The sequence below is a fragment of the Hyperolius riggenbachi genome, chromosome 6 (genome assembly GCF_040937935.1).
Source record: "Hyperolius riggenbachi isolate aHypRig1 chromosome 6, aHypRig1.pri, whole genome shotgun sequence".
NCBI classification, from domain to species: domain Eukaryota; kingdom Metazoa; phylum Chordata; class Amphibia; order Anura; family Hyperoliidae; genus Hyperolius; species Hyperolius riggenbachi.
The window spans coordinates 305,229,552-305,256,698 of record NC_090651.1 but is presented as its reverse complement, the minus strand read 5'-3'; the positions used below and the strand labels follow the sequence as shown (position 1 = coordinate 305,256,698).

At 45.2% G+C, this 27,147-nt stretch overlaps 1 protein-coding gene across 6 annotated transcripts in view; it reads left to right on the top strand.

Annotated features, from left to right (window-relative positions):
* The window catches only part of PTPRH (protein tyrosine phosphatase receptor type H), a 228,057-nt gene that overhangs the window by 155,253 nt on the left and 45,657 nt on the right, over positions 1–27,147 (top strand). For 2 of the 6 annotated variants that reach the window (XM_068241258.1, XM_068241256.1), the window contains 4 exons: positions 6,272–6,550; positions 14,297–14,563; positions 16,359–16,622; positions 18,986–19,249. In XM_068241258.1, coding sequence (XP_068097359.1) covers positions 6,272–6,550; positions 14,297–14,563; positions 16,359–16,622; positions 18,986–19,249 — 1,074 coding nt within the window. The remainder of the gene's footprint in view (positions 1–6,271; positions 6,551–14,296; positions 14,564–16,358; positions 16,623–18,985; positions 19,250–27,147) is intronic. The other 4 variants (XM_068241259.1, XM_068241257.1, XM_068241261.1 and 1 more) reach the window with 4 other exon arrangements.

The window sequence follows — 27,147 nt, the reverse complement described above, 5'->3', positions numbered from 1 at the left end:
AAAATTAGGCAGGCATGTACACGCACCAGAAAAATTAGTGTAGCTAAAAATTCAGGAATCCGCCTAGAGTCCTGGACCCTGTTGGTGGTGGCGGAGAAGGCAGTCAAGCGGCCTGCAGGCAGAGATGCTGTGTGTGGGAACTGACTTAGTCTTCGGTCGTGCAGTAGCCCTCCGGGATCCATTCCTCATTCATCTTGATAAAGGTCAGGTACTGAACACTGTCGTGACTTAGGCGACTTCTCTTCTCAGTAACTATGCCTCCAGCTGCACTGAAGGTCCTTTCTGACAGGACGCTTGCGGCAGGGCAAGAGAGAAGTTGTATGGCAAATTGGGACAGCTCTGGCCACAGGTCAAGCCGGCGCAACCAGTAGTCCAAGGGTTCATCGTCGCTTTTCGCAGAGTCTACATCCACACTCAAGGCCAGGTAGTCGGCTACCTGCCGCTCCAGGCGTTGTTGGAGGGTGGATCCGGAAGGATTATGGTGAGGAGTTGGACTAAAGAACGTCCGCATGTCCGACATTACCCTGAAATCGCTGGAGCGTCCTGTCCTTGCCTGCGTGGACTTGGGAGGAGGAGGGTTACTGCCAGTGGTACCTTGATTGCGTTTTGCAGCCACATCACCCTTAAATGCATTGTAAAGCATCATCGACAGCTTGTTCTGCAAGTGCTGCATCCTTTCCGCCTTTTATTGAGTTGGTAAGAGGTCCGCCACTTTGTGCCTGTACCGAGGGTCTAGTAGCGTGGCCACCCAGTACAGGTCATTCATCTTGAGTTTTTTGATACGGGGGTCCCTCAACAGGCTGGACAACATGAAAGAGGACATCTGCACAAAGCTGGATGCAGACGTACTCTCCATCTCCTCTTGCTCTTCCTCAGTGATGGGACGCAACTCCTCTTCCTCCCCCCAGCCACGAACAATACCACGGGAACGTGGAGCAGCAGAAGCCCCCTGTGACGGCTGCCGCGGTTGTTCTTCTTCCGCCGCCTCTTCCTCCTCCACAGAAACACCTTCCTCATCACCATCATCAGAGTCTGACTCCTCTCCTTCCCCACACGACTCCTCTTCTTCATCCTCCTCCACCTCCTCCCCCCTCTGTGCTGCCGCAGGTGTTGTGGGAACATCGGGTTCGTGTGTAAATGGCTCCCACGACTCCTGCTGCCGTAACTCTTCTCGTTCACGCTCCTCCACAGCTGTATCCACCACTCTACGCACAGCACGCTCCAGGAAGTAGGCGTAGGGGATCAAGTCGCTGATGGTGCCCTCATCGCGACTCACCAGTTTGGTCATCTCCTCAAAGGGCTCCATGACCCTGCATGCATTTCGCATCAGTGTCCAGTTGTTGGGCCACAACATCCCCTTCCTCCCAGATTGTGTCCTTGTACTGTAATGATACAGGTAGTGGGTGACGGCTTTCTCCTGGTCTAGCAGGCAAAAGAACATCAGCAGGGTGGAATTCCAGCGAGTCGGGCTATCGCAAATCAGGCGTCTCACCGGCAAGTTGTTTCTACGCTGAATCTCCCCAAAGCGTGCCATGGCCTTGTAAGAGCGCCTGAAATGCCCACACAACTTCCTGGCCTGCTTCAGGACGTCCTCTAAGCCTGGGTACTTGGACACAAATCTTTGCACGACCAGATTCAGCACATGTGCCATGCAGGGTATGTGTGTCAGCTTTCCCAAATTCAACGCAGCAATCAGATTGCTGCCGTTGTCACACACCACGTTGCCGATCTCAAGCTTGTGCGGGGTCAGCCATTGCTCCACCTGTTTGTTAAGAGCAGCCAGGAGAGCTGCTCCAGTGTGACTCTCCGCTTTCAGGCAAGACATGTCTAACACTGCGTGACACCGTCATACCTGGCATGCAGCATAGGCCCTGGGGTGTGTAGCTGGAGAGGAGATCGTGGCACCAACCAAGGAGGAGGAGGAGGAGGATGACGACAGCGAAGCGGTGGTAGTCGGTGAAGAGGAGGTGGCTGGAGGCCTGCCTGCAAGCCGTGGAGGTGTGACAAGTTGGTCTGCTGCGCAGCCACGTACTCCCTGCTTGCTGCCATCGGTCACCAGGTTGACCCAATGGGCTGTGTATGTAATGTAGTGGCCCTGCCCGTGCTTGGCAGACCAGGCATCCGTGGTCAGGTGGACCCAACGCTATGTGCCAGAGATGACACCACTTGCCTCTCAACTGCACGATAGAGTTTGGGTATGGCCTTTTGTGAAAAATAATTGCGGCCTGGTATCTTCCACTGCGGTGTACCAATGGCCACAAACTTACGGAAAGCCTCTGACTCCACCAGCTTGTATGGTAATAGCTGGCGAGCTAATAGTTCCGCCACACCAGCTGTCAGACGCCGGGCAAGAGGGTGACTGGCAGACATTTGCTTCTTCCGCTCAAATACTTCCTTCACGGACAGCTGGGTACTGCTGTGGGCAGAGGAGAAGGAACCGCTCAAGGGAAGAGGCGGTGTGGAGGAGGGTGGCTGTGAAGGTGCAAGGGAGAAAGTGGATGAAGACGATGCACCTGAAGGAGGAAGAGGAGAAGGAGGGTGGCTTGTCTTTTGAGGGGTGCTGCTTTTCCTCAGGTGTTCTTGCCATAGCTGTTTGTGCCTTCTCTCCAGGTGCCTTCGTAAGGCACTTGTCCCTATGTGAGAGTTGGCCTTTCCACGGCTCAATTTTTGCTGGCAGAGACAACAGATGGCTTTGCTCCGATCTGAGACACACACGTGAAAAAATTTCCAAACCGCTGAGCCCCCCTGGGCTGATGGCGCTACGGTGGCATCAGCAGCTGACGTTGAAGGGCATGTGTGCTGGCTGGCGATACATGGCGCCGGACACTGCCCCCAGCTGTTTCTGAGGACGAGCTCCCTCTGCTTCTATCATGGAGTCGTCTCCTCCTACTCCTCTCTGACTCCTCCTCTGAACTGTCCCCCTGGTCATCTCCTCTACCGGGAACATATGTGGTATCCGTATAATCGTCATCATAATCCTCCTGGCCAGCTGTGCTTTCTTCAGACACCTCCTCAAGTGCACCAACTTCAGGTGGTCCACCATCATCCCCATCCACACACGTTACGTCCATATTATCGCCACCTAACTCAGACGTATGAGGTGGTGTACCTGCGCCTTCTTGTTGTTGTGGCAGTAGTGGCTGGGAATCAGTGATTTCACCACCACCACCAAGTAATTCCTGCGAAGTGTCAAATGCAGCGGATGTGGTGCTTGTTGTAGCGCTGGTGGCTGCGGGAGCTGAGGTGTTCTGTGTTAAAAACTCAATCACCTCCTCACGATTTTGGGAAGTGATGGCACGTGCCTTCTTCTGAGCACTGTATTTTGGGGCAGGTCCGCACGAAATCAGAGAAACACCACCTCGCACAGACCTGCCGGTGCCTGGTGGCCTTCCTCTGGGCCTGCCTCTACCTCTTCCTCTACCTGATTTGTCCATTTTGTCCATCTCGGGGGGATGCTAGCTATATGCAGTGAGGTGGGTTCTCACTCAACACAACCGGTAGTTAGATGCAGTGAGGTGGCCAGGTGGGTTCTCACTCAACACAACAGGTATTTAGATGCAGTGAGCTGGGTTCACTCAACACAACGCTAGGTATATGCAGTGATGAGGTGGGTTAAGTATACACAACAGGTACTGGGTAGTTAGATGCAGTGAGCTGGGTTCACTGAACAGTGAAGGTACTTAAGATGCAGTGAGGTGGGTTCTCACTCAACACAACCGGTAGTTAGATGCAGTGAGGTGGCCAGGTGGGTACTCACCCAACACAACAGGTATTTAGATGCAGTGAGCTGGGTTCACTCAACACAACGCTAGGTATATGCAGTGATGAGGTGGGTTAAGTATACACAACAGGTACTGGGTAGTTAGATGCAGTGAGCTGGGTTCACTGAACAGTGAAGGTACTTAAGATGCAGTGAGGTGAGTTCTCACTCAACACAACCGGTAGTTAGATGCAGTGAGGTGGCCAGGTGGGTTCTCACCCAACACAACAGGTATTTAGATGCAGTGAGCTGGGTTCACTCAACACAACGCTAGGTATATGCAGTGATGAGGTGGGTTAGGTATACACAACAGGTACTGGGTAGTTAGATGCAGTGAGCTGGGTTTACTGAACAGTGAAGGTACTTAAGATGCAGTAAGGTGGGTTCTCACTCAACACAACCGGTAGTTAGATGCAGTGAGGTGGCCAGGTGGGTTCTCACTCAACACAACAGGTATTTAGATGCAGTGAGCTGGGTTCACTCAACACAACGCTAGGTATATGCAGTGATGAGGTGGGTTAAGTATACACAACAGGTACTGGGTAGTTAGATGCAGTGAGCTGGGTTCACTGAACAGTGAAGGTACTTAAGATGCAGTGAGGTGGGTTCTCACTCAACACAACCGGTAGTTAGATGCAGTGAGGTGGCCAGGTGGGTACTCACCCAACACAACAGGTATTTAGATGCAGTGAGCTGGGTTCACTCAACACAATGCTAGGTATGTGCAGTGATGAGGTGGGTTAAGTATACACAACAGGTACTGGGTAGTTAGATGCAGTGAGCTGGGTTCACTGAACAGTGAAGGTACTTAAAGAGAACCCGAGGTGTGTTTAAAGAATGTTATCTGCATACAGAGGCTGGATATGCCTATACAGCCCAGCCTCTGTTGCTATCCCAAACCCCCCTAAGGTCCCCCTGCACTCTGCAATCCCTCATAAATCACAGCCATGCTGTGAGGCTGTGTTTACATCTGTAGTGTCAGTCTCAGATGCTCCCCCGCCTCCTGCATAGCTCCGGTCCCTGCCCCCGTCCCTTCCCTCCAATCAGCAGGGAGGGAAGGGATGCAGGCGAGGACTGGGGTTCTGCAGGAGGCGGGGAGAGCAGCAGACTGACACTATAGAGATAAACACAGCCAGCTCTGACAAGCTGTTTGTCAGCAGCGTGGCTGTGATTTATGAGGGATTGCAGAGTGCAGGGGGACCTTAGGAGGGTTTGGAATAGCAACAGAGGCTTGGAGGCTGGGCTGTATAGGCAGATCCAGCCTCTGTATGCAGATAATATTCTTCAAACCCACCTCGGGTTCTCTTTAAGATGCAGTGAGGTGGGTTCTCACTCAACACAACCGGTAGTTAGATGCAGTGAGGTGGCCAGGTGGGTTCTCACCCAACACAACAGGTATTTAGATGCAGTGAGCTGGGTTCACTTAACACAAAGCTAGGTATATGCAGTGATGAGGTGGGTTAAGTATACAAAACAGGTACTGGGGTATATGCAGTACTGGGTAGTACAATGTGCAGCTCCCTGTCACACACACAGGTAGTCACTGAATGTACTGGGCTGCTGGCAGTGGCACACACACTATGAATTAGCAATGCTGTGCATGCAACAAAAGTGTCAGTTTGACACACAGAAGAAAAAAAAAAGTACAGGATGAGCTCTGACAAGAGCTGTTGCTGGGTGCTATAAAAGCAATAACAATCAGCCAGGAGCAAGCTAAGCAGACAAGAACCTAACTAATCTGTCCCTAGAAGAACAAGTCTGCAGCAGCTCTCCCTAGTCTGTCTAATAGCAGGCAGACGAGTGACTGTAATGGCCGCCGGAGGCTGCCTTATATAAGGGGGGTGGGGCTCCAGGGCTTAGTGTAGCCTGAATGGCTACAATGTGCCTGCTGACTGTGATGCAGAGGGTCAAAGTTGACCCTCATAGTGCATTATGGGGCGAATCGAACTTCCGCAAAAGTTCGCCTGGTGCAGGCGAACGCGAACCCCCGAAGTTCGCCTGGAACCGTTCGCTACACCTCTATTTAGAGGCTGTCATTTCTGGAAAAGGAGGATCTACTAAATATTGATTTCATTTCTTTTTTTGTGGTGACCGAATGTATGCACCTGCCTAATTTTGTTTAAACAATTATTGCACACCTTCTGTAAATCCAATAAACGTCATTTCACTTCTCAAATATCACTGTGTGGGTCTCCTATATGATATATTAAACTGACATTTTTTATCGTAACAACCAACGATTTATACAGGAAAATCATGACAAATAACAAGGTTATCCAAACTTTCGCATCCCACTGTATGTGTCAGAATGCATGCAGCAGTACTTTCAATGTTGTGTTGTGCACTGCAGAGCACTGTGTATCGCAAAGCATACATTGTGCATTGCCATTGCCATACATTAGTGTGTGCTGTGCATCTGCTGTGCTTAGCGCTACACTGAATTCCTTGTTAACCTGGCCTAAGTGTAAATGTGTTATACAAAAGTGTGTTCAAATATTTTTGTTTCCGCAGTGCCCTCTACTGTGTTGGAAGTCAGGATCACTAATGTTTTGGAAACTAATGTGAATCTCTCCTGGACTCCTCCCCTTGACGTGTACAGTAGCTTTTACAAGTACTCTGTGATTGTAACATCAATGCCGGATAACAAAACCATGAATGACACAGCAGCTCCGCCTCCTCCTATAGTGGTGGATAACCTCCTACCTGGAGTGCCGTACACCTTTACTGTCTACACTCTGACTAACACCAGCGTTCGGAGCTTTACTGGTCTGAGCAACTCAACTACAACTTGTAAGCAAATACTTCTCTACATTTATCTGCTCAGATGTTTGTGTTTTTCTGTATTGCCATTTGAGGAAGTTCCTTCACCTGCAAGTAGACCTGGAAAAATTGATAGAATTTAGCTGCAGTCTTAAGGTGGCCATATACTTAGCAGTTTTTCTCATAGGTTCCTGGCAGATTTGATCACTCTGATCTAAATCTACTAGAAATCGATGCACCAATGTGCCGACCTAATTGATGATTCAATAAATTTTCAGTCAAAAGAAATCAAATTGGTCAATTGCACAGAATGAAAGATATTGCTTGATCAGCGGTAGGTTGGGAGCACAGAGGTAGGCCCAGTCTATTTCAATATGATGGATAGGCAGATTATTGGTAGTGGACCTTGCAGTCACTTGTCCACTGGTGCGCTCCTCCTGTGTCTTGCGTCTTCTCTCCATCGCTAGGTAGTGTACTGGTAAAGCCTTTGATGTAGGATTTGAATCCCAGCTCGTTAGTACAAAAAACAGTAAGGAGTCTTTGGGCAAGGCCCCCTAATGATCCTGGCCCCCCATGGAGCGCACCCAAAGTGGCTTCAAAGTTTATTGCTCACATAAGAAAACATAATAGGAACAATACATAATGGTTACCTTACAAGTAAGGTACAAAGCAGATCAAAAATATTTACCAATAGAGAATAGGAAATCGTATCTGCTGACTAACTATCACAGCAAAACAAAACAAACACATTCAGAATAAGAATTATGAAGGACTGTACTGACAGCATAAAATTCTTAATTATAGTGTGAGCAAAGAGATTTTTTTTTACAAAAAAAAAGTTCAGAAAAAGAGAGAAAGAAAAGAGAGAAGAATGACGATAAGAGAAAAAGAAAAGGAAAAAGAGGGTGGAAAAGCCATAGAAAAGGATAGGTTAGTCACCCCACTGTGAGAATCCAGACATATAGTAAAACACCCAGTTCCAAAAACAAGGTCCAATCAGTAGTCACCACAGAGACCTCCGCCAGGGCTCCAGAAATATATGGGGTAAAAGAAGGAAGATCAGAGAAAGGGCTGAAAGTGAACCAGAGACAAAGCACCCTCATTTATTTTACCATATGTATCAGTGGAAACATTAGAGAAAATACCTACCCTACTCTCTATTTTATTCTTCATTGTTCAGCTTGCTTGTTCTCAGCCCTGATAAAATCCCAAACTGAGCATTCATTCTGGCTTTGCTATAATGACTCAGCTATAATGATTCCTGAGCAGAGCTAAAAGGGGGCAGGCTGGGCTTGAAAAGACATCAGAGAAGACATACTCAGCTGTAATGATTCCTGAGCAAAGCCAGACTAAATGCTCAGTCGGGAATTTTTTCAGGGTTGATAAGAAGCAAGCCAAACAGTGAAGAATGAAACCGAGAACAGGGTAGGTGTTTTCTCTAATGTTCCCACTGATGTATATGGTAAATACATGAGGGTGCTTCATCTCTGGTTCAGTTTAACCAAGAGAATGAGCAGAGGAACAAAGATTTTCATCTCGGTATTCTATCCAAATAGCCCATTGGGTAGTAAAAGCATTCATTTTGTCTTGTGCAGAGAGCACTAGTTCTTCCATTCTCATAATCTCATTGATAGTTTCTACCAAATCTATCACCCCAGGATAGTAATCAGATTTCCAATATCTAGCTATCAGAGATCATGACATGTCCTGTGGGGGGATATATTCTAGAACACTCTGAGCTCCTTAGTAGCACCTGAGCGTTGTTTAAATGCCACAGCCTACCTGAATATTGTTGCTTACCATGCCCATCCCTTCATAACAGTGTACCTGATGGGTTCTTAAGGCCACTTCCAACAGGATAATGCACCATGTCACAAGGCTCAGATCATCTAAAACTGATTTCTTGAACATAATGAGTTTAGTGTACTTCTATGGCCTCCATAGTCATCAGATCGCAATCCAATAGAGCACTTTTAGGATGTGGTGTAATGGAAGATATGCATCATGGATGTGCAAACAATAAATCGCAATAAAGCAACTGCTTAATGTTAATATGTTAGTATGAACAAAAATCTGAGGAATGCCATGAAGTATTGAGGTAGTTTCGATGCAAAAGGGGGTCCAGCTCGGTACTAGCAAAATGTATGGTTGTGAAATATATAAATTTCTCCTATCATTGCGTTTCTTATGGGTCATGTATTAGACCATTCAGTGACTGATTATGAGCCCCTCAATGGCAAATGCTGAAACACTAATTCAAAAATATCAAATGCAGCAGTCACTTCCCCTTATATGAAAAAATAAGAAATGCAGGAGACATTACCACATATAAGAAATTCAAACGTTTCCCCACATGTGAAAGCAACAGTCATACACCACATATGAAAGCATCAGTCATTACCCTACATATGAAAGCAGTAGTCATTGTCCCACATATGAAAGCAGCAGTTATTACTCCACATATGAAAGAACAGTGCACTTGTAGCTTTTAAAGACTGAATAAAGGGATGCTTTAAAGGGAACCTTAACTGAACGGGGGTTAAAGAGTTTTACTTACCTGGGGCTATTACCAGCCCCCTGCAGCAGTCCTGTGCCCTCGGCGCCGCTCTGGAATCCTCTGGTCCCCCGCTGTCACTTAGTTTCATTTTTGACGACTCACCAGTCGCCGGCCGCCATGCGTATTATTGGACGCATTCAGCAATGCAATTAGCGCTATTGCAGACCGCAACGCGTACAAAAACACGCGTTGCCGCATTCCGCACGCGTAGATATGCAGCAACGCGTATTTTTGTACGCGTTGCGGTCCGCAATAGCGCTAATTGCATTGGTGAATGCGTCCAATAATACGCATGGCGGCCGGCGACTGGTGAGTCGTCAAAAACGAAACTAAGTGACAGCGGGGGACCAGAGGATTCCAGAGCGGCGCCGAGGGCACAGGACTGCTGCAGGGGGCTGGTAATAGCCCCAGGTAAGTAAAACTCTTTACCCCCGTTCAGTTAAGGTTCCCTTTAATACATGCCACTGCCACACCTCCAGCCACGGCCCAAATGAATGAGTGGCCCACAGAGCCATGGTGAAAAAGAGGTTGTGATTATCAAAGGTTGTGAGTAGTGCTCATGAGAGGAACCAAATGTACAGAAACCTAGCAGCAGGGGTCTCCCTGAAGAGAAAATAAGGTCCTAAATACAATATGAACAGACTTCTGCAACGTAGCAAAAAATAGCTCTATTCCACAGTAAACTGTTCTTAGGTAATATTCAAGAAAAAATATCTCCCACACCATAATTATGCAGCATGTTCCCACACCCCCAAAAAATGTTTTCAGCAGTGTGTGCATCATACAACATAATTTGCAGCGTTGTTCTCAAACATAATTGGGTAGTATGCGCACCACTTTTGTCCTTAACCTCCTCAGCGGGAGGCTGCGCCGATCACTGGATGGAAGCTGGGTAATGTATAAAGCTGCTGGATCGGGCACAATCGAGGGGTTGTGGACACCTATACTAACTAGCCTAATGCTAGCTAACATCTTATGCAGCCACATAACCTAATAGTTTTATACTGGGGACTCCTGAGGCCAGCAAAACCTCTGGGAGGGAGCAAACTCTGCATACCCAATGCAGAGTTTGCAGGTGAGGGAAGGGTAAAACTCACCACTGCAGACTTCAGCATTCAAGAATGGCTCCATGGTTTGGGGCGGAGTTCGAGAGAATTGTGGGAGTTGAGCTTTGCTGAGATTTTCGTGGCGGATCATTGCTTCCTTGCAGCCAGAGTCCCCTTGCAATTCCTCCAGCCATGTGGTGTCTACAGCAACGCTGCGACCTCTCTTCTGACAACTCCATGCCGGGGGCAGATGTAAGACTCGAGCAGCCATCCAGGACCATTCAGCATCAGGGGAGGAGCAGGAGCACGGACAAGAAGGAACACCTACTGATGGGGCGTAGCTTAGTCTGTATCGAGCGGCTACAGCACTGCAAATAAGTGAAGTTATGCTCAGTGGCCGCCACTTGTGTAGACAACCAGTGCTGCTCTCCCGTCCCTGAATGTGTGAGGAGGCGGCGGCCCGGGGAAAATCTCCCCCCATCCCCCTGGGCCAGTCTGCGCCTGATCAGGAGCACCTGGCGCTGAAAAACAACGATTACAGTGTGTGTATGTATGTATGTATGTATATATATATATATATATATATATATATATATATATATATATATATATATATATATATATATATATATATAGTGTGTTGCAAAAGTATTCGGCCCCCTTGAAGTTTTCCACATTTTGCCACATTACTGCCGCAAACATGAATCAATTCTATTGGAATTCCACGTGAAAGACCAATACAAAGTGGTGTACATGTGATAAGTGGATCGAAAATCATACATCATTCCAAACATTTTTTACAAATAAATAACTGCAAAGTGGGGTGTGCATAATTATTCGGCCCCCTGAGTCAATACTTTGTAGAACCACCTTTTGCTGCAATTACAGCTGCCAGTCTTTTAGGGTATGTCTCTACCAGCTTTGCACATCTAGAGACTGAAATCCTTGCCCATTCTTCTTTGCAAAACAGCTCCAGCTCAGTCAGATTAGATGGACAGCGTTTGTGAACAGCAGTTTTCAGATCTTGCCACAGATTCTCGATTGGATTTAGATCTGGACTTTGACTGGGCCATTCTTACACATAGATATGTTTTGTTTTAAACCATTCCATTGTTGCACTGGCTTTATCTTTAGGGTCTATGTCCTGCTGGAAGGTGAACCTCCGCCCCAGTCTCAAGTCTTTTGCAGTCTCCAAGAGGTTTTCTTCCAAGTTTGCCCTGTATTTGGCTCCATCCATCTTCCCATCAACTCTGACCAGCTTCCCTGTCCCTGCTGAAGAGATGCACCCCCCGAGCATGATGCTGCCACCACCATATTTGACAGTGGGGATGGTGTGTTCAGAGTGATGTGCAGTGTTAGTTTTCTGCCACACATATCGTTTTGCATTTTGGCCAAAAGTTCCATTTTGGTCTCATCTGACCAGAGCACCTTCTTCCACATGGTTGCTGTGTCCCCCACATGGCTTGTGGCAAACTGCAAACGGGACTTCTTATGCTTTTTTGTTCACAATGCCTTTCTTCTTGCCACTCTTCCATAAAAGCCAGCTTTGTACAGTGCATGACTAATAGTTGTCCTATAGACACAGTCTCCCACCTGAGCTTTAGATCTCTGCAGCTCGTCCAGAGTCACCATGGGCCTCTTGACTGCATTTCTGACCAGCGCTCTCCTTGTTTGGCCTGTGAGTTTAGGTGGATGGCCTTGTCTTGGTAGGTTTACAGTTGTGCCATACCCCTTCCATTTCTGAATGATCACTTGAACAGTGCTCCTTGGGATGTTCAAGGCTTTGGAAATCTTTTAGTAGCCTAAGCCTGCTTTAAATTTCTCAATAACTTGATCCCTGACCTGTCTTGGACCTGTCTTGCTTGTTCTTTGGACTTCACGGTGTTGTTGCTCCCAATATTCTCTTAGACAACCTCTGAGGCCCTCACAGAGCAGCTGTATTTGTACTGACATTAGATCACACAGAGGTGCACTCTATTTAGTCATTAGCACTCATCAGGCAATGTCTATAGGCAACTGACTGCACTCAGATCAAAGGGGGCCAAATAATTACGCACACCCCACTTTGCAGTTATTTATTTGTAAAAAATGTTTGGAATCATGTATGATTTACGTTCCACTTCTCATGTGTACACCACTTTGTATTGGTCTTTCACGTGGAATTTCAATAAAATTGATTCATGTTTGTGGCAGTAATATGACAAAATGTGGAAAACTTCAAGGGGGCCTGAATACTTTTGCAACCCACTGTATATGTATATATATATATAATATTAATTAGTATATAGCCCTGCCCCCTCAGTGGTTTGCCCTGGCAATGATGTCTCGTGCTCTAAATGTTTCAATTGGGCCTTTTGCAGCTGGAAGTTTATGTACCCATTCTCATGTAAATAGAATTATATCATCTTCTTATTGGCCCATATTTAGTACTAAAGGCTCAACTTCGACCCCTTGATACTCTCTACTGTCTGTCAGGATTATCATAAATGACTTAATTGCTGCTGCAAAGAGTAACAGAGACCCCTATCTGATGCCACTAGCTTCTTACAGCAAATAAGTAGGATACCATATATTTATGCCCAAGCAGGTCACTTTTGCGCATGAGTGGAGCTGTGTATCACCAGCTATCGGCCCTGCTATGGCTGCAAAGCTATACTCTGCGGCCTGAGTATCTGTAATTCGGGTGCTGGTGTTAGCTAGACCTTGAATTGCATGTCCTCCTGCATTGCTACGACTTAAGAGGAGGAATAGTATTTTATGCCACTGGGAATCGGAGCAGCAGCAGTAGGGTGAGCCATCATTCGATGACCAGCGACGTAGTGCCATGTACGCAGTTTATTCTGCACTATGTTGAATTGTAGCATCGATTTGAATAGAAAAGGCGGTTCTATAGAACTTAAAGAGGAACTTCAGCCTAAACAAACATACTGTCATCAAGTTACATTAGTTATGGTAATTAGAATAGATAGGTAATATAATCTCTTACCCACCCTGTTTTAAAAGAACAGGCAAATGTTTGTGATTCATGGGGGCTGCCATCTTTGTCATGGGGGCAGCCATCTTTTTGGTTGAAAGGAGGTGACAAGGAGCAGGAGGCACAGTTCCAACTGTCTTGTGTCCTGATTACCCCTCCCAGCTGCACACGCTAGGCTTCAAATGTCAAATTCAAAATGTAAAAAAAAAAATTGCACCAAAACAGCAGAACGAGAACAACAACATCAGAAATCCCATCATGCTTTGCACAGCATCAGGGGGAAAAGCCCGGGCAGTTTTCCTCTGTGCAGCTAAAAATGAGACTTGTATAAGAGAAACAAAGTTTTGATGCTGTGAAACTGTTAAAGAAACACCAAGCCTTTTCAGAGCTGCTGATGCCAAGGCCCATTCTTCTGACCTCAAAGTACTATCCTGAGTGACACATGATCATTTATTTAGCTGGGATATAGGCCTACAGGTGACCTAGTCTATAGGGTGTTTCCTTGGTTTGACCATCACTTGTTGTAGCTTAGCGTACGTATATATGACTTTTCTTTCTTCTGTTTCCCATTTTGGTGAACTGTTAGTACAGTAGTTATAACTAGAGACATGAATTCACAGAGGACATTATTGGTGATTTTTGTACTGACTAAGTTTAGGTTTTCACTTATGCGTTTTGTGTCCGATTTTTCTTTCAGAAAATTTGCATTGATTAGGCAACTATTGGTAGTGAATGGGGCTGTTTCCAATCAATGCGAATTTTTGTACGTGTGAAAAAATCTGAGGTCCTGCATAATTTTTTTGGGATATTGCGTAAAATTTGCGTACAATGCTTTGCACAGGCAACGCATAGCAATGTGAATGTTCACGTTCTTTTAAATCTATGGTTACAGGAAGTTGTTAGCAGTCATGACTAAGCTGTTACTAGGCATATTGTTATATTTGACTAATGCAAATTTTCACTAACGAAAATTCGCATAAAATGCGTACAAATTTACAAGCAAACTTTCACCAATCAGAAAAACGTATAAGATTTTTTGGACGTGAGAATTTCACGTAGCCTAACTGCTCATGTCACAATATTGCTTTCTGTGTAGGCTGACCAGGACCAGCCAGTCAAAGCAATAGAAGACAATCAATCATGTACAGAAATATGCTTGTGATATTGTGTTATAAAATTCTGTGTTTTTACCTTGTTAGTGCCTTCCCCTGTGTCGGACCTCCATGTTTCTGAAGTTCAGGAAACCAATATGACTCTTACCTGGACGGCTCCCAATGACACATATAAAAATTACTACACCTACACTGTGACAGGAATGCCGGGGAACATCCACATATCCAACATAACAACTACCCACAAGCAGGTGACGGGGCTAGTCCCTGGAGTAACATACACATTCATTGTCTACACTGTGACCCAGAACTTGGTTCAGAGCCGTAGCGGCCCGAACACCACAGTTACAACACGTAAGTGCTGCAGTCATATTACTGGTTTATATCACCTGTGTATTGGGTCTTGGTGCTAAGCAGCTAATTGCAGCCTGTACCAAATACTAACTTTACTCAGCAAGCTAAACCCAACACTAACTCTCCCCCTTTAAACCTTTACCCAACATTAACCTTACTTCTCAAGATAAACCCAACACTAACCCTCCCCTTTAAAGTGTAAATGTCCGGCATTAAATCAAAAATCAATTCTTTATTTTTATCTGGTAAACCAGTAATAAGCATGCTAACCTGGTAATCTAAATGTTAAAATCACTATTACTTTTCTTGTTGATAAATGATCATTCCCCAGTTTACCTGACTCTTATTTGGTACACACAAAATGTGTTATGCAAAAAGGAAGTTGCAGGGCATGCTGGGTTGTCCTTTTTTGTTTCTCTACTTCCCCTCAGACTTAACTAATGCAGCCTGATTGGCTGAAGCCTCTTTTCCTCCTGTTTTCCCCTCCCACACCTCTGTTCCTCTGATTGGCCAGTATTTCTCAAGCTGAGACAATGCACTTTCTATAGTGAAGGGTGGGCATATCAGGCAGAGGAGACTAAGGGAGGAAATGGAAAAGTGTGTAATCTGCCCATTAATCGAGGTCTGTCCACTTGTGCAATAAGTCAAATCAGGTGCAGCGTCTATTTGGAAGCGATGCCAGTCCCTTCTACTGTACAAAAAACATAAGTATACTTCAGGCTAACTGTCTCCATGGGCTTCAGTTTGCGTTACAATTTTTAGAATAGTGTTTAGCACATAATTTTGCATTTGATTTGTATTTAACGTATTTAGCCTCGGGGGCTGTGCACATCTCTGTAGGTTTCACTTCACTTGCAGCCTGTGAGCGCTGCCCATTGCTTGCTGTCTAATCATTTATTTAGCTAGCCTATAGGCCTACTGGAGGCCTAGTCTATAGGGAGTTTTCTTGGGTTGACCATCACTTCTGTTGTAGCTTAGCATAATCTATGACATATCTAATTTCTGATTCTCTTTTTAATGGGCTGTTAGTACAATAGTTATAAGTAGAGATGCAAAGTGAATTCATGGAGAAGGACATGATTGGTGATTGATTTTGTACTTTTCTGGCTAACTGATCATGTCACTATATTGCTTTCTGTGTTGGCTGACCAGGACAAGTTAGTGGTTAGTAGCTGGACAATGTAATGATTAATGGCCCTGCCTCTGACACAGGTGACCTGGATTCACATCTCAGCTCTTCCTGTTCAGTAAGCCAGCACCTATTCAGTAATGAGTCCTTGGGCTAGACTCCCGAATACTGCCTGCTTAGCAGTGGCTGCAGCTTTGGTGCTTTGAGTCGGCCAGGAGAAAAGCGCAATATAAATGTTGTTTGTCTTGTCTTGTGTGTCTTGACCACAATCAATTACAAGGGTATCAGAAAAACGAGAACATTTCTGGAAACCAATTATGAAAAAATCTTTTCAAACTATATTGATCCAAAAATGTCCTCAATATTAACTCCATCCAATAATCATAATGAACAGCTCAGGCCCATTGGGGCTCTAAAAAGATATAAGGCTTGTATTTTTCAGGCAACAACGTTTTCAGAATTTCCTTGTAATCCTGTTATCCTTGTAATTGATTGAGGTAACTACTGGTGGAGCTGAGCACTGCTGAATATTTTTCTATTTCTCCCAATCTCTTGCGATTTAGGCTGACCAGGACCAGCCAGTCAGAGCAATAGAAGTCAATCATTCTCATACAGAAATATGCTTGTGATGTTGTGTTATAAAATTCTGTATTTTTACCCCTTTAGTGCCCTCCGCTGCGTCTGGCTTCCATGCTTCTGAAGTTCATGAAACGTATATATCTCTCGTCTGGACGGCTCCCAATAACACAAATAAAAATGACTACACTTACACTGTGACAACAATGCCTGGGAACATCCACATATCCAACATAACAACTACCTACACGCAGGTGACAGGGCTAGACCCTGGAGTAACATACACATTCACTCTCTACACTGTGACCCAGAACAATCAGACCAGTAGCGGCCCGAGCATCAGAGTTACAACACGTAAGTCCTGCAGTCATCTGACTGGTTTATATCACCGGTGTATTGGGTCTTGGTGCTCAGCGTCTGTTAATTACAGCCTGTACCCAATACTAACCTTACTCAAGCTAAGCCCAACACTAACTCCCCTTCTTTAAAGGATACCTGAAGTTAGAGGAATGTGGAGGCTGCCATATTTATATCCTTTTAAACAATGCACATTGCCTGGCTGACTTGCTGATCTTCTGCCTCAAATACTTTGTCATAGACCCTGAACAATCATGAAGATCAGATGTTGCACTCAAGTTTGACTGGATTTGCTACATGCTTGTTTCAGGTGTATGATTCAGGCACTACTAAAACATAAAGGATCAGTAGGACAGTCAGGCAACTGGTATTGTTTAAAAGGAAATAAATATGGCAGCCTCCATATCGCTCTTACTTCAGGTGTCCTTTAAACCCTTAACCCAACACTTTCCGTCCCCCTCAAGCAGTGATCTGCAAACTGGGCTCTCCAGCTGTTAAGAGACTACAAGTTCCACAATGCATTTGCTTTTATGAATCATGACTGTGGCTGTCAGACTCTTGCAATGAAGTCTACAGAGGCGCTCAGGCTCTATGCTGACCCACATTTGTGTTCTCCTATTTCTATTGCCTGATGAAGCGGGAGTTTTGCCCGTGAAACGCGTTGCACTGTATTTGGAGACAAATTGTTTTGTGAATAAATATTTCCTGCAACATTTACGGCTGGATTTGGCCTGGTCATTTACCGAGGGGAGCGGCTCCACCCACCCCCTCTTTTTAGACGGTTTTTAACCCATTTTATTCTGATTTGGCACCTCTATTTTTCATTGTTATACAGACTCTTGCAATGCATTGTGGGACTTGTAGTTCCTTAACAGTTGGAGATCCAAGTGTGTAGCTTACTGCCCTCAAGCATATACCGAACACTAAACTTACTCCTCAAGCTGAACCCAACACTAACCTTACTCCTCAAGCTGAATCCAACACTAACCTTACTTCTCAAGCTGAACCCAACACTAACCTTACTCCTCAAGTTGAATCCTGCTTAACACATTCCTGGCACTGAATTATTAACCACTAAGCAGCTTAACACTAACTCTGTACTTGTTCCTAACAATAGTTACTGTAGTTTAATCTTTTCTTTGTGTTAACAGATACAGGGGTTGATTCGCTAAGAAAAATAGCGCGAGTAACCTCTTGTTACTCGTGCTATTTAGCCCTGCGTGCCCTAATGCATGCTACACACGCTTTGGAAGCATAGCAGTGTTCTCCCCAGAATTATTTTCCAGCCGGGTGGCATGAAATAGTAGCCGGGTGGCATGAAAAAGCAGCCGGGTGGGTAGAGATGAAAATGCAGGGCAACTCTGCTTACAGCATAGGAGGTGGTGAGAAGGTGAGCCAATGACAGCCGGGTGGTCACCAAATCTAGCCGGGTGGAGCACCCGGCTAAAAGAGCCTGGGGAGAACACTGCATAGTGTGCATTATTAACTTTGGTCAGAGGAGCGCTCGCTCTGCGCAGCATAGTGAGTGCTAGTAGCTTACACCCGCTATTAGCCAATAACGGGCGCTCCACTCATCCCACCCTGGACCCTTTCAGGAAGTTTAGAACCGGCCCTGTTGACTTTATAGAGTAGTGCTGTTATGGAGCTTTCCTGGGGATCGGGGGTGTATCTGGTAACAGAGCTGTAGGTGATAGCAGAGCCAACATCGGACAAATATTAATTGTTTCAGTGACAAAGATATGTGCTTAGAGGGCCTTTGTTTTGTCTATGAAGATTCTCATTTCTAAGCAAAACCAAATACAGTGGAACCTTGGTTTGTGAGTATAATTCATTCCAGAAACATGCTTGTAATATCAAAGCAACTTACACCATAAGGATTAATGGAAAATCAGATTATTCTTTCCACAATCCAAAAACATTTATAGAAAAATATTTTATACAAAGTACTGTACTCTATAAAGTAGAGCTGTAAAAAAAAATCACTACAGCACAGGAGTGTCAACACAGAACAGTTTGGTTATTGTGTAGCGAACAAGTATATTGATGTGTAACAAAGTCCTGCATGCTTACCTCACATGCTGTGTGGTACTCAATCATTGTTGCTTAGAATAATTTTTAGTGATCATTCAGGGTGATACATTTCGGGAAGATTGCTGTACTGATATGCGACTTGGCCACAGTGAAGACAAGCAGAGATTGATCAGTGATCAACGAACAATAACCATCCTTTGTGTCAGTTGCTTAGTAATCCAGCGTGATGGATCGAGCGTAGTAAATGCATGCCTGAGAAGGTCCTGTAACAAGAATCCAGTGTCTGTATGTAACTGGCAACTAACCTATTGTGTGTTGTGCTTCCATAGTGCCATCTCCTGGGCAGAATCTCCAGGTTACTGATGTTCAAGAGACTTACGTAAATCTGACATGGACGGCCCCCAATAACATAAACTCAAATACTTACACCTACACTGTGACAGGAGTATCGGGGAGGAATGTAACCGACATAAAAACTCAATCCACGCAGGTGCCGGGGCTAAACCCTGGAGTAACGTACACATTTACTGTCTACACTGTGACTGCGGATAAAGTATCGAGCAGTAGTGGTCCATATATCAACATTACAACATGTAAGTGCAACACTTTATGCAGTCATAAGCTGAATGTTTGCTTGTCTCTAACAAGGGTCCAAATGCTAATAGCTCGGCACCTATTGCTTTTAGAGCAGAGTTGTAGTGAGAGTCATGTCTAGGAAGAACGCAAGGAGAAGCATATGAGTTGTTTGATCAGCTGATAGATTTGCAAAGCTCTGATTTGTTGTGCTCACATCCTGCTTTAGCACGTGATCATGAGTAGCAAATCAGAGACTAACCGATCTATCAGACTTGCATATCTGTCATGTGACCAAAATGATCACATGCTTCTCCATGACTTCTAGACATAGCCATTGCTACAGAGCTGTCAGTGCTGACTGACTAATTCAACATTTCTTGTGCTCATCCCTGACATAATATACAACACTGACCTTCTCTTACAGCTTATCGCTAACTCACCTCTAAAACCTACGCCAACACTAACCTTACTTCCTAAACTATTCCTAGCATGGACAATAAAATGATCCGATTTTATGGCAATTCGATAAATATGATCAGATCTCCCGAAAAAATCAAAAGCTTTTTTTTTTTTAATTTGACTGAAAAATTCAATCGAATTTCCCGTTTTTTTTCCCCGTTTTTTTTTTTTTTTTTTTTTTTTATTGATCCAGAATGCTGGAAATTTTTCTTCAGTTTTCCTAAAGATTGTATGGTGTGTGTTAGATTGTTAATTTATTAATATTCAAACCCTAGCAATTTTCTTAGTTTCCAATCATTTTTATCATAACTGGGGAAAAAAAATTGAACATATGTGTGTAGTACATTGGTCATCTTTTTGAAAAATTGATTGCAATTCTTGAATTGAACAAATAATTTAAAAAAATGTTATGGTGTGTGGCCACACTGATCTGTAAACCCCTAAAAAGACTTAAAGTGGACCCAAATTAAAAATACAAGATTTCAGAAATAACATCTATTTTCTAAATTATAATAATAAATAGCAGCCTTTTTTTTCAGCTGCATGATGACAAATATAAAATATTTTACATTTATTGGAGGAACCCCTCCCTTCCTTTCATATTGCCGGCAAATAATCCGGCAAACTGGTGGAGTAGATGGTGTCCAGCAAAGGAGGAATTGCTAATGGCTGCCACCTGTATAATGCTTCATACACACTTGAGATAAAAGTCTTTGGAAAAGGCAAGATCATAGACCAATTTTACCCCCTTCCATGTAGTATGAGAGCTATACCTACTCAGTCTATTCTATGGAGCTTATTCCCCATCAGATAGAAATCTTTGCAAGATGCTGCACACACAGATGCTGTACACACTCAAAAGATCATTATCTGCAAAAGATCTGTTCCTGCAAAAGATCTGTTCCTGCAAAATGCATTCATAGTCTATGATATCTGCAGCTCATCATACACACCATGTTTAACCACCAGGATGGATTCTCAGATCTGCAGATGATTGCCAGATATGCAGATGAAGTCTGTTAAACATGGTGTGTATGATGATCTGCAGATCTCATAGACTATGAATGCATTTTGCAGGAATGGATCTTTTGCAGGGACAGATCTTTTGCAGATAATGATCTTTTGAGTGTGTACAGCATCTTTGTGTTCAGCATCTTGCAAAGATTTCTGTCTGATGGGGAGTTCAGCTCCATAGAAAAGACTGTGAAGGTATGGCTCTCATACTACATGAAGGGTGGTAAGATTGGTCTGTGATCTTTCATTTTCCAAAGACTTTTATCTCAAGTGTGTATGAAGCATAACCCTAGTTATGCAAAGAGGAGGGCGAAAAGCATGCACTGAAATGCTCACAGGCTTGAAGGAGTGTTTATTTATCTTTGTATGTGTCAGAGTGGTGCCAATAAATATTTTGAATTAAAAAAATGTTTGGTTTGGGTCCGCTTTAAGGTGGACACACACCATACAATCTGTTCAATTCAAGAATTGCAATTCATTTTCTGACTGATTGTAACTTCAAATATATGACCAATGTACCACACACATATGTTCAATTTTTACTATGTTAACAGTATTTATAGGTAGAGGTTTTTAAGTCTCTGGAGAATTAAAGGGAACCTGAAACGAGAGGTATATGGCAGCTGATCTATTTATTTCCTTTTAAACTATACTGATTGCCTGGTAGGTCTGCTGATTTATTTGGCTGCAGTTAGTCTGAATCACACCAGAAACAAGCATGCGGCTTATCTTGTTAGATTTGACAGAAAGGGCCATATGCAATTCACTTTTTCTCCTGAGTTTTCTCCTGGGAGATAATTTTTCATCTTCGATTTAAAATATCTGTTGAGCATTTTGCAATTGAAAAAGTACCAAAAAGTACCGTATACACTCGGATATAAGTCGACTCCGTGTATAAGTCGACCCCAATATTTGACCCTCTTGAGCTGGAATTGTTTAATAACTCAAATATAACTCTATCCAGCAAAGTTTATGGTTGCACTTGAGGACCAGAAAGGAGTTAATGGCTGCACTTCATAAAATATTGTAGCTATTTACCTCTCCTAGTACCCAAGTGCAGTCAATAACTCCTCCATGCCCTCATATGCAGCCATTAACCCTATCCTCTTTTTGAACCCTCTCCCACCCACCACTACCTAAAGAGATGCTGCTGCCCCCCCCCCCCCCCCCCCCCTGTGTAAACCCCCCACACCACAGTGCCAGTTGCCAGCTTGCCTAATCCCCCTCTCAACACCTAAAGTGGTCCTGCATATCTTTGTCGCCCCCTCCCCCCCACACACCATGTAAACCCCCCCTCCCGCAACACTGAAGCTATTACCTTCTTTGGCTCCTTCCACCCACCCACCCACCACAACCTAAATAGTATGTCTCTCTATCTCCGTTAGCCCTTTCCCACCGTAATACAATGTAGTGTGCCCAAACACGGATGTCCTGTCACTCACCACTCTAGCGCTGCATTAACTTATGGCACATAATACAATGTAGTGCGGACGAACACGGAAGTCCCGTCATTCACTACTCTAGCGCTACATCCTCTGCTCGCCCTGGACTTACATTCATGGCTTACCTACATGAATGGCTTACCTTCCATTACCGATGTCACGTGGCATCGAGGTACACCATGCAGACCATCGTGAGAAGAGGATGCGAGAGGCTGCAGGACTAGAGTGGTGAGGAAGTATTTCTCCCACCCAGCATGGGTATGTGTAAAAATACACCCCAAAACACATTATACTACTTCTCCCGAGTACGGCGATACCACATGTGTGGCACTTTTTTGCACCCTAACTGCACTAAGGGGCCCAAAGTCCAATGTGTACCTTTAGGATTTCACAGGTCATTTTTGTTTCAAGACTACTCCTCACGGTTTAGGGCCCCTAAAATGCCAGGGCAGTATAGGAACCCCACTAATGACCCCATTTTAGAAAGAAGACCCCCCAAGGTATTCCGTTAGGAGTATGGTGAGTTCATAGAAGTTTTTATTTTTTTGTCACAAGTTAGCGGAAATTGATTTTAATTGTTTTTTTTTTCACAAAGTGTCATTTTCCGCTAACTTGTGACAAAAAATAAAATCTTCTATGAACTCACCATACTCCGTACGGAATACCTTTGGGTGTCTTCTTTCTAGAATGGGGTCATTTGTGGGGTTCCTATACTGCCCTGGCATTTTAGGGGCCCTAAACCGTGAGGAGTAGTCTTGAAACCAAATGTCGCAAAATGACCTGCGAAATCCTAAAGGTACTCATTGGACTTTGGGCCCCTTAGCGTACTTAGGGTGTAAAAAAAAAGTGCCACACATGTGGTACCGCCGTACTCAGGAGAAGTAGTATAATGCGTTTTGGGGTGTATTTTTACACATACCCATGCTAAGTGGGAGAAATATCTCTGTAAATGACAATTGTTTGATTTTTTTTACACACAATTGTCCATTTACATAGACATTTCTCCCACCCAGCATGGGTATGTGTAAAAATACACCCCAAAACACATTATACTACTTTTCCTGAGTACGGCGGTACCACATGTGTGACACTTTTTTGCAGCCTAGGTGCGCTAAGGGGCCCAACGTCCAATGTGTACCTTTAGGATTTCACAGGTCATTTTTGTTTCAAGACTACTCCTCACGGTTTAGGGCCCCTAAAATGCCAGGGCAGTATAGGAACCCCACTAATGACCCCATTTTAGAAAGAAGACACCCCAAGGTATTCCGTTAGGAGTATGGTGAGTTCATAGAAGTTTTTATTTTTTTGTCACAAGTTAGCGGAAATTGATTTTAATTGTTTTTTTTTCACAAAGTGCCAAATTTTGATGACAGGTGGTCTATGAGGGGGCGAATTTTGTGGAACCGGTCATAAGCAGGGTGGCCTTTTAGATGACAGGTTGTATTGGGCCTGATCTGATGGATAGGAGTGCTAGGGGGGTGACAGGAGGTGATTGATGGGTGTCTCAGGGGGTGGTTAGAGGGGAAAATAGATGCAATCAATGCACTGGGGAGGTGATCGGAAGGGGGTCTGAGGGGATCTGAGGGTTTGGCAGAGTGATCAGGAGCCCACACGGGGCAAATTGGGGCCTGATCTGATGGGTAGGTGTGCTAGGGGGTGACAGGAGGTGATTGATGGGTGTCTCAAGGTGTGATTAGAGGGGGGAATAGATGCAAGCAATGCACTGGCGAGGTGATCAGGGCTGGGGTCTGAGGGCATTCTGAGGGTGTGGGCGGGTGATTGAGTGCCCTAGGGGCAGATAGGGGTCTAATCTGATAGGTAGCAGTGACAGGGGGTGATTGATGGGTAATTAGTGGGTGTTTAGGGTAGAGAACAGATGTGAACACTGCACTTGGGAGGTGATCGGACGTCGGATCTGCGGGCGATCTATTGGTGTGGGTGGGTGATCAGATTGCCCGCAAGGGGCAGGTTAGGGGCTGATTGATGGGTGGCAGTGACAGCGGGTGATTGATGGGCGGCAGTGACAGGGGGTGATTGATGGGTGGCAGTGACAGGGGGTGATTGATGGGTGATTGATAGGTGATTGACAGGTAATCAGTGGGTTATTACAGGGGAGAACAGATGTAAATATTTCACTGGTGAATTGATAAGGGGGGGTCTGAGGGCAATCTGAGCGTGTAGGCGGGCGATTGGGTGCCCGCAAGGGGCAGATTAGGGTCTGATCTGATGGGTAACAGTGACAGGTGGTGATAGGGGGTGATTGATGGGTAATTAGTGGGTGTTTAGAGGAGAGAATAGATGTAAACAATGGATTTGGGAGGTGATCTGATGTCGGATCTGCGGGCGATCTATTGGTGTGGGTGGGTGATCAGTTTGCCCGCAAGGGGCAGGTTAGGGGCTGATTGTTGGGTGGCAGTGACAGGGGGTGATTGATGGGTGATAGGTGATTGGCAGGTGATTGACAGGTGATCAGTGGGTTATTACAGGGAAGGCCAGATGTAATTAATGCACTGGCGAATTTATAAGGGGGGGGGGGGGTCTGAGGGCAATCTGAGCGTGTGGGCGGGTGATTGGGTGCCCGCAAGGGGCAGATTAGGGTCTGATCTGATAGGTAACAGTGATGGTTGGTGATAGGTGGTGATTGATGGGTGATTGATGGGTAATTAGTGGGTGTTTAGAGAAGATAACAGATGTAAACAATACATTTGGGAGGTAATCTGACGGCGGGTTTGCAGGCGATCTAATGGTGTGGGTGGGTGATCAGATTGCCCGCAAGGGGCAGGTTAGGGGCTGATTGATGGGTGGCAGTGACAGGGGGTGATTGATGGGTGATAGGTGATTGGCAGGTGATTGACAGGTGATCAGTGGGTTATTACAGGGAAGAACAGATGTAATTAATGCACTGGTGAATTGATAAGGGGGGGTCAGAGGGCAATCTGAGCGTGTGGGCGGGTGATTGGGTGCCCGCAAGGGGCAGATTAGGGTCTGATCTGATAGGTAAAAGTGACAGGTGGTGATAGGGGGTGATTGATGGGTGATTGATGGGTAATTAGTGGGTGTTTAGAGGAGAGAATAGATGTAAACAATGGATTTGGGAGGTGATCTGATGTCGGATCTGCGGGCGATCTATTGGTGTGGGGGGGTGATCAGATTGCCCGCAAGGGGCAGGTTAGGGGCTGATTGATGGGTGGCAGTGACAGGGGGTGATTGACGGGTGATTGACGGGTGATTGACAGGTGATTGACAGGTGATCAGGGGGGATAGATGCATACAGTACATGGGGAAGGGGGGGTCTGGGGGGGGGGGGTCTGGGGAGAATCTGAGGGGTGGGGGGGTGATCAGGAGGGAGCGGGGGGCAGGGGGGGGATAAAAAAAAAATAGCGTTGACAGATAGTGACAGGGAGTGATTGATGGGTGATTAGGGGGGTGATTGGGTGCAGGGGGGGGTCTGATGGGGGCTGTGGGCGATCTGGGGCAGGGGGGGGGAAAAATCAGTGTGCTTGGTGCAGACTAGGGTGGCTGCAGCCTGCCCTGGTGGTCCCTCGGACACTGGGACCACCAGGGCAGGAGGCAGCCTGTATAATACACTTTGTAAACATTACAAAGTGTATTATACACTTTGTATGCGGCGATCGTCGGGTTAACATCCCGCCGGCGCTTCCGTATGGCCGGCGGGATGTTGCGGCGGGTGAGCGGCGCGAGGCGGAGGATCGCGTCACGGATGACGCGATCGCTCCGCCCATGCCCATACAAGGGCCGCCGCCAATTGTCAATACGGCGGTCCTTGCGGCGTCCACTTCCCGGCCGCCAATTGTATATACGGCGGTCGGGAAGTGGTTAAACAAGGTGTGTATGATGATCTGCAGATCTCATAGACTATGGGCCTGATTCACAAAGCGGTGATAACTCAGTTATCACGCCTAAAAGACTTTAGGCGTGATAAGCTGTGCACCGCTGAGTTAGCACCGATTTGTGCTCTTTATCACGCGCAAAGATCGCGCAATTCCGCGCACAGCGCCCATAGGGTTTAATGGGCGCATCACGCGCACTGAACCGTGCACCGCGCGATTGCGCTCGAGTTTCATTTTATCACGCCTAAACTGAGTTTAGGCGTGATAGGCGTGATAAAGGGCTTTTCACAGGCGTGCAAACACTTTGCACCGCTTTGTGAATCAGGCCCAATGAATGCATTTTGCAGGAATGGCTCTTTTGCAGGAACAGATCTTTTGCAGATAATGATCTTTTGAATGTGTAAGGGCATCTTTGTGTGCAGCATCTTGCAAAGATTTTATCTGGTGGGGAGTGCAGCTCCATAGAATAGATTGTGTAGGTATGGCTCTCATACTACATGGAAGGGGGTAAAATTAGAACTGTGATCTTGCCTTTTCCAAAGACTTTTATCTCAAGTGTGTATGAAGCAATATCTCAAGCTGTCTTGTTTCTTGGCTGTTTTAAGCTATTTAGAAAACAGAACAGAGTTCGACCAAGTTGGTTGAATAGCTCAGTTTTTGGGGGTTTTTTTTGCATAGATAACTCAAGTTTTTTTAACTCTTCCTGTACTTGAAAAAAAGATTTTTTTTCTTTGCTACTGATGTTCTATTTGTTATCTGTAATACACATACAATTCATTATTTAATAAGTTAATTTTCACTTCAGATTTGCTTCAAAATAAATATTGCAAACATGCTGCATTATTGAACTGAACCTATTGTGAGCTCAAAGCAACTTCTAATAGAGGTTCTTATAGCAAGCAGGATGAAATGTGAATATACTGTATACACAATATATAGAAGCAAAGTGATGGAAAAAAATACCCTCTTCGTGGGAGAGATGTAATTGGAGCTGCTTGCTTCCTGCCATGACTGGTGGGCAGGTTAATTGGAATGATTATGACAAGCTGCCACCCTCAAGGTGACCACTAACAATCCAATTTCTAGCAAAAAATCGTTCGAGAGATCAGAAATTCTGATCGGAAGTGAAATTGTTCACTACACCATCAA